Source organism: Rhopilema esculentum, chromosome 4 (assembly GCF_057945365.1).
Source record: "Rhopilema esculentum isolate cy_ngs chromosome 4, ASM5794536v1, whole genome shotgun sequence".
In the NCBI taxonomy this organism is placed as follows: Eukaryota; Metazoa; Cnidaria; class Scyphozoa; order Rhizostomeae; family Rhizostomatidae; genus Rhopilema; species Rhopilema esculentum.
The window spans coordinates 10,357,549-10,366,276 of record NC_142818.1 but is presented as its reverse complement, the minus strand read 5'-3'; the positions used below and the strand labels follow the sequence as shown (position 1 = coordinate 10,366,276).

At 38.1% G+C, this 8,728-nt stretch overlaps 1 protein-coding gene across 1 annotated transcript; it reads left to right on the top strand.

Moving 5' to 3' along the window:
- Positions 1-1,370: 1,370 nt before the first annotated feature.
- On the top strand, positions 1,371-5,228 carry LOC135690689 (uncharacterized). The gene is made up of 2 exons (XM_065208315.2): positions 1,371-2,508; positions 3,309-5,228. Exons 1-2 carry the CDS (start codon positions 1,421-1,423, stop codon positions 3,463-3,465), a joined length of 1,245 nt encoding a protein of 414 aa, XP_065064387.2. The 5' UTR covers positions 1,371-1,420; the 3' UTR covers positions 3,466-5,228.
- The last annotated feature ends 3,500 nt before the right edge of the window (positions 5,229-8,728 follow it).

Below are 8,728 nucleotides of genomic sequence, written 5' to 3'. Positions count from 1 at the left end.
GGATTTCGAGAAGCTTACTTTATAATATTGACTGTTTTTACGTGTAATTTCTCAAGACAAGGTTGATAATATTACTTGTACATAAAAACTTATTGACTCATCTTTCTACAATAAATCTGTGATTTGTTCAATCGAGTTTCCTTTCATTACCTGTAGCTTCAGAACGTCTCATTTTCTTCACAATATTGCATTTTCGCTTATGTAGTATATTGTTTTGAACAATCAAAATATCTTGATGTACATAAAGTTTTTCTTTCATAAAGATCATTTTGCCACAAGGATCTTCTCTTTCTTCTTTACTCTCTAAATGCATTCGCCATGGCTTCAATCAGGGGCGGACACTTGGTCAAATTTGGGGGGCAAACCAACGCAGGTTGCCGAAAATCGCGATTTTTTCTGATAGTAAATTCAGATGAAATCGAAGTACTGTTACTTTTGCAAATTTTTTATAATGCTTTCAAAAATGCAGACGATTTATTGCCAATTAAGTTTTGCACATTTCTCGCTGAGGGAAAACATCATGCAAAAAGTGTTTTCTGCTTATCGGGGGGAAACTGGTGAAGAATTTTTGTGGGAGGTATCCTTACGAAGAGATGAGATGCAAAAACGACACAATTTTGCCAATCAAATACTTACTTAATTTCTTATCTCCAAACAAAGACGATCAATAGCTACGAAGAAGTAGAGAGTTCTTTAATTTAATCATACACGAAAATGATACTGGTAACTAATTTGTCCAATCCACTGGTCCAATCATATGAAGAGGGTGTGCTACATAACAGAGGCATTAGGCTAGTAACGCCGATTTACTATCCCCCCTTTCCAAAAATCTTCTCACAAAGTACAAAGTACAACTGATGCAATGCTATCTCATTAAGTTTCAACTTTGGGTGTATCTGAAGGTTTTCAAATTTAGTTGTTTGCTGTGCACAATAACAGCCTTTTCAATTTCGCTTCATTTTCGAATATTCAAGATCGATAGCCCTTCAGCAATGTTGATTTTCAGGGGGTCCTCCATGGGAATAAATTCAAAATTAGCAAACTGGTAAAAAGAAGTAAGAAATAGTAATTGCAATTGGAAGCTTAAAAATTGATTGGCTAATTACAGCCTAAAGTCAGTTCGTGCCAATTTTGTTGCAATTTTTTATGTTGATGCATATTGCTGCAAAATTTTTGGCCAAGGCATTTATTGTGGTTGCCTGTTTTGTTTCTGCTGGTAGGGCATTCCATGCTTTTCAACCTCTAAACGAAAGCGTGTTCTGCGAGCACATGTACGTGAAATAGTTTATTTTTAGTTAAAGTGGAGTGGATTCTCTGTAAGATGATGTCTGGGATCCCTGTCAGCACAACATACGCATGCGTACTTTGTAAATATTAACTTGCATGTGGATAAGTGGATTGCATTCGATTCATCTTCAAAATGGCCACGAAACTGTATGTAGCTAATTTACCGCCGAATTGCACCGAATCTACCTTACATGGTCTGTTTTCAGCATTTGGATTAGTCACAGAACTTGACATCATAAAAAATTATGCCTTTGTGCACATGGCAGCAAGCGAAGGAGCGCAGAAGGCGGTGGCAGAGTATAACAACATGAACTTGAATGGGAACGTCATCACTGTGCAGTTTTCGAAAATTCAAAATGTGAACCGAGGAAATAAATTTACTGTGAAGTATGATCGACCAGATCGCCTTGGCAGGGGTGTAGGTGGTAACTTTAATCGAGGGGGATTTCGCGGGGGAGGTAGAGGTGGGATGCCTGGAGACATTGGACATGGACCAGATTTTAGGGGTCGTGGGGGATTTCGTGGAGGCAGAGGTGGTGGTGATCATCTTCATAGAGGGAAACCATATGACAGGAATCCAGGCCTTAGTCATGGTCAGATGGGTATGGGTAGTAACAGTAACAATTTGCAGCCCATTCGCCCTGTAGGATCAGATGTAGGAGTGGCACAAAATTCAAATCCTCCAGCAAAATTTATTCCACCACAGCAGCAAATACCAACACAACAACTACAGCGAGTGCCTGTGCTGCCAACAGTGCAGCAGACAATGCATGTTCAGCACATGCATCATGTGCCAGTGGCAGCAGTTTCCCCACAAGTGCCACAGAATCATGTTGCAAATACCAACCAGCAAATGCTGCACCATGCCGGGTTCCAGCCAGTACAGACCTTTGGTGAAATGCAGCCTCATGCACAAGCAATGGCTCCTCAAATGCATGGAGCAATGCAACAGCAACTTGTGACAGCAGTTGGCCAGCCAGTTTCAAATGTCCAGCCAGTTATGCATAGCAATGTGCAGCCTGCTGGAATTGCTCCCCAACAGGGTTATACTGTTTATGAGAGGTATGTTGACTACAGGAATCCCCAGACTGGTGAAATCACTGGTGTAGTATCAAATCATCAAGTGCCACACGCAGGCCAGCCAGTGGGACAAATTTACCAAACTGCTGCACAATCAGTTAACAAAGACCCTTATGCCAATGCACAAATGATGTATGAAAGGTGAGAGCAAATTTATCGTGTTTATCTAGAAAGGCCCATATGCCCTGCTTGATGCCATATGTAACAGCAATATTCATTGATGTCAAACATCATGAAATTCCAAAATGAAATTTGACCATTTTGTCTTTTCAAAATCTTTCAATTTTGCAACCCCTGCCAGAATTTCTATATTTCTATGAATAGAATCTTACAGGTCTATCACACATTCAGTTTGATATTCATCATAGCTGAATTTATTTAAATACGTTCATTTAAATATGTTGTGATGATTTTCTTAAATTCAGATATTAGAATTCGGTTTTTAGTTCTCCTCTGTATGAAAATTCAAAATGGCAGATTCTGGTAATTTTTCCTCAAAAATCTTGAAAATTCATATATGGATATCTCAAAAAGTGCTCAAGATAAATGGTCTGAAATGATCTATTCTATTCAGTTGGCACATAATGTATGAAATTTGGCAAAATCTGAGATTGTGACATTGGCCTCTGTGAATTGACATTCCATTTCCACCTTGATTTTGTTTCAAGATGGTTGAAATTTGATCACTCTAAAAAGGCCCTTTGACTATCAAATCACTTTAACTTGTATTTTGTTCATGACTTTATAATGAACCAAGTCAAAATAGCAGTTATTCATTAGCACCCATATTACACCCAGTTTTGAACATATTCAACTAATTTTTCACATTAGTATTTAGGTGGTTTCCTAAATCTTGTATTTTTCAAACTCTATTTTGTTTCTTGTGCCTAACAAATGTAAAATCCATCATCCATTGCTGGATAAACAAGTTTGTTTTGCAGACAAGCTGGTGCCACTTCAAGAGCTGCTGTGTATGCAAATGCCTATTACGGTAGCAGTCCGGCTACAACAATGGTTTCTGGTGCAAATGCAGTACATCAGATGCAGGTTGTAGCCCCTGGCAACATTATGCAACCAGTTCAGCTACATTATCAGTGATGCTATTATTGCTTGGGGATTTTCTCCTATCTAAAATCTTGCATCAAAAAGGACAAAGGTAATTTTTTCACTTTTTACTCTGAAAAATATGCTTTGGATACCATGACATCTTTTCTTCTAAGCTTTAATAGTCACCCTTGATTATATATAGAATTATCAGTAGTTCAAAAAAATGAAACTATTCAGACATTTTGTAACTACTTAGTCAACAACCTGTAGTGGCATTTCTTTTTGTAAAAATATCTTCTTATTTACTAGCCTGTAACTATTTATCCATTGCTAGAACATTTCAAGTACAAATTCAAGACCTTATCAGAATGCCCCTAGCCAAAATCAGTGCAACAAGGCATACACATACTGTAACTAATTAATGTAGCAGCATTGAACTGACAGGTGAAATATTATGTTATACTCAAGGTTTTGCACTACATGTTGTGTTCATTTTCCAAAAGAAATTTCACATTGTAAAATTACTAATTCCTTGGTAGTAGTTTGCTTGCTATTGTGATTTATGGCTCCAGAGCTTTCTGTTCCTTCAAGTAATAAGTTGGGCCCCTCCCTTTGGTTTGAGGGACTCTTTAGTTTCATTTGCCTGCATAGAAATACTAAGCTTTTCTGTAGGATTGCCATTTTTGTGGAGGTCTTCTCGTAGAAGCTTCATAAAAGTTGCAATCGGTACTCGTTTAACATGCCTGATGCTGGACTGGACAGATTGTAGAAACAAAATGCTGCAGACTTTTAAGCATGCTATATAATTGTTTATGTAGATAAATATTATAGAGATGCTCGTTATGAATTTTGTTTATCTCTTACTATATCTCATTAGAATGATATGTTACTTAGTATTTACGTATTTATCGTCTAATTTTTATTTGTGATATCAGGAATTTTAAATACTTTTTTCTCTGCATACCGTTCGTCTAGTTAATTGAACTTGATGCCATGGTTCATGGCTGAATCTGTCCCAAACGTAGTATAGGTTTGGATTTTACAAACCTAATCAGCCTTTACTCGGAAAGGTGCATTTGTTACATACATTTTGCGCCGAATACACCATTTATAGGAATCTTGACCAATAATAACATTATCTTGCATGTACTCTGTTTGACCCTCTAAGACTGAATTATCACGTGACATTGAATAGAAATACATATATATACTGTCTGTCCATGCGTTATGCTTCCTTAGAGAGCTATCATCAGGCTGAAGAATATAGAATATAGGTAGGCATAAATCACTATCGTTTTAAGATATTTCCAATGGTATCCCTATTTGAATCAACTATCATTGGAGCAGCTCTTGCTGGAGCAGCTCTTGCTGGAGCAGCTCTTGCTGGAGCAGCTCTTGCTGGAGCAGCTCTTGCTGGACCAGCTTTTTGTTAGTTAAGTCTGCACTTAGGCTAGCTTTTTGTTGGAGCAGCCCTTTCTGGACCAGCTTTTTATTGAACCAGCTCTTGCTGGACCAGATTTTTTGGACCACCTCTTGCTGGACCACCTCTTGTTGGACCAGATTTGTTTGACCAGCTTTCGTTGGACCAGACTTGTTGGACCAGCTCTCTCTGGGCTCATCAGCATCCAACTTCGAAATCGTAACATGTATGCTCGTTACATTTTCAAGTTAATCTAAATATTTGTTTTTCTTGTTGAATTTTAGAGTAATTAAGGATTGGTATTAACTGCAATTCATGTGATAGTATGATTTACATTTATCTTAAATTGTGTCTCGTTATTCAAAAGGCGACGATTAATTTAATTTTTATTTGATCACCGACTCACTTCTTGTACTCGTAACTATATTATAAATACAATTAAGAAGATTTCAGTTAAGACATTTCAGTACCGTTAGTCAAATCTACCGTTTTTAAATTATTCTATTGGTCTGAAGTTACCGTTGGTCGAAATCTACCGTTGGTCGAAATCTACCGCTGGTCGAAATCCACCGTTGGTCGAAATCCACTGTTTGTCAAATATTCCTTTGGTCGAAAGTTGCTCTTTATCATAATCTAACGTTTGTCAAAATATTCCGTTGGTTTAAAGTTACAGTTGATCAAAATCTACCGTTGGTCATAATTTTCCATCGGTCAAAATATATTCGTTGGTCTAAAGTTACCGTTGATCAAAATCTACCGTTGGTCATAATTTTCCGTTGGTCAAAATATTCCGTTGGTTCAAAGTTACCGTTGATCAAAATCTACCGTTGGTCAAAATATATCCGTTGGTCTAAAGTTACCGTTGATCAAAATCTACCGTTGGTCAAAATCTACCGTTGGTTTAAAGTTACCGTTGACCAAAATCTACCGTTAGTCATAGTTTTCCGTTGATCAAAATATATCCGTTGGTCTAAAGTTACCGTTGGTCAAAATCTACCGTTGGTCAAAATCTACCGTTGGTTTAAAGTTAACGTTGACCAAAATCTACCGTTAGTCATAGTTTTCCGTTGATCAAAATATATCCGTTGGTCTAAAGTTACCGTTGATCAAAATCTACCGTTGGTCAAAATCTACCGTTGATCAAAATATATCCGTTGGTCTAAATTTACCGCTGATAAAAATCTACCGTTGGTTAAAATATTCTGTTGGTTAAAATTTACCGTTGGTCTAAAGTTACCATTGATCAAATTCTACCGTTGGTCATAATTTTCCATTGGTCATTATTTACGTTGGTCTAAATTTACCGCTGATCAAGTCTACCGTTAGTCATTATTTTCTGTTGATCAAAATATTTGTTTGGTCTAAAGATACCTTTCTTCAAATCAACCGTTTGTCTATATTTTTCTTTGGTTCAAATTTACTGTCTGTCAAGATGTACCGTTTGTCAAAATTAACCGTTACACTGCCGCTTATTTGCGGACACTGTCTCAGATAGTCTCGTGTTCTGCCTATTAAACTTCCCATGTACCCCTTTTTATACGGTTTCCCGTGTACCATTTCAAAGGTTCAAGACAAATTGTGGTCTGGACAGCGTTAAATTGTTATGTATGTAAAAACTGTTTATGCTTACGCCTCATCTAGTAGCCGCAACACATCTGCAGCAGCCTACGTTTTCGTATTTTTGCTTTTATCGAGCTGTTGAGAATTTCAATATGAGAAGGACACTTGATGAGAATGGATGTGACCCCTTCCCCAAGATGCAAAACCAATGTACAAAATATTCTGAAAACCCTCGTTCTAAAGTAAGAAATGTAGAAAAATATGTTTCCACGTTTTCACAGTTCTTCCTACGTTGATCCTTGCTTCGCCATTCTTTGTAACAAGTTATTTAAGCCTTACTTTATTAACGCAATCTTTTTGATGCATTGTTCTCAAGAAACTTCCGTATTACTCAATATGTTGATTGAATGATTGATTCATCGGCGATTAGATCACCATTTCGTGAATTTGTGGTGTTGCAACGATTTTAAAATGTAACCACTTTATGGCGTCTGCAGCGCTAACGTGATATTGTCCTTCGCAACATTCTCTGCAACGCAAACTTAATCGCGGTTTTGACACCGGCAACGTACTCGCCGCCGTAACCCTCGCAGTGAAGGCCGCTGGATCGCTTTCGCAATCGTGTACGATTTCCTACTGCTCTGTGCCCCGTATTAGGTAAGTGGTTGTTTTTTCTTCAATTCGCTTTATTTTATCTTTCAATTCGAGTTCTAGTAAAGATCATGTAATCTAACTACGATAATCGTCGTTAAACAAAAGGTTAACGAATCACGTGCTGTGCTTCTGTTTTGCATGTTTTCGGAGCTTCGATTCATTTCACAGCTATAACGCAGTTCCTTTTATGCACGAAAAACGTCTCTGTAAACAAGTAAGAACTGTTCCATCCTGATTTATGGCTGTGTTTCCGTTGTTTTTTATGCAATAACCCCGATATGCGTTTAAACTTGTTGGGGAACATCAATTTTTAACACCCTCCCTCCCCCTTGCAACGTAATCGTTTTCTTATTCGTGCAGCACAAGCTTTCCACAATTCCTCCCTTTCCCCCTCCCCTTTCACTGCCCCTAAAAATATGCTGTAAAACTCTGTGTGTAAAACTCTAAAAATATGTGTTGTCAAACGTCTCTTGGTTGTCGTTATTTTTATTCGATTCAGATCTTTCCACGATAAGAGTAAGCAAGATATAATAAGTTCCAATTTCAATTGGAAAGGTTAAACCTTTTGTGGTAGTTTTCGCCGTTTCAAAAGACATTTTCAATATCAAACCTCAGTCAAATTTGGATATATGCCTTATTTCTGATCTATTTTCGATTATGCTTATTTACGTTGTTGCGATGTGCAAAATCATTGCGAACCCTTTCATCTCTGTATGCAATTTGGTTTTTGCTTCGATGAACACTCGTTTAGATATGGCCATCTAATAACCACGGAGTAAGTTTTCATTCTTGCCATTCTCTTTGGCTTTTGCGTAGCTATTGGCTTCGATACCATATTGTTTAGATGAACCTTTGTTACTTTTTGTTTTGTTACAAAATTGAAATAAAGAGTAACGATACGGCAATTCGGTTTTAAGGTTTTGCTAATATCTTTCATCCTTATTAAAGCCCTATCTTAAAAAGTCGTGATGGCCCTCTGCTCAAAATGATGGCCCTCTGCCCTTGTTTACGCCGCGGATTATACTAGATCCAAAACGTCATTTTTACACCCCGTGCACACTAGAGCGGCTCCCTTTGGGTCCGTTCTCAAACTGACACGGATAAGCCTTCCGTGCACACGAGAACACTTCTATCCGATCTATTCTGGGTCTGCTATCCGTACCAGACTGGTACGGATAAAAAGAGCGTGCTCGTTTGGGTCCGATCCACTTAGCTCACGTTTGAACACCTGGATCGGGCCCAAACTGGTACGGATGGAAAACGAGGCTATTTTTCTGGGAAATTCTTCCGAATTTTCTTCATGTGGATAGGCCTTAATAAATCGTTCTGTAATGTTCTCATATTTTGATCGAACTGTCTCCCAGTCCAGCGCATCAGCGAGCTTTTTGCTTTTATAATCGAGAACAATTCTCAACAACAACGCTGTTTCGTCGTCTGTCCAAATAGAATTCTCGTTTTGCTGCCTGTTGTTTCAGTTTGTTGCGAAGCCATGACCTTGTGAAAACTTTCTCTTGCAGTGAATAAATAAATGGCGCCAAAAATTTGCGTTCTTTGTGTAAATTCTGTTTTGTGCGCATGCCCTTGACCGTGGATCCGCTTGGATCCGGTCCCGTGTGCACGCAAAATATTTTGGGCACGTTTCCGTGTCTACGCAAACAATGTTCTGGATCGGATCCAGTT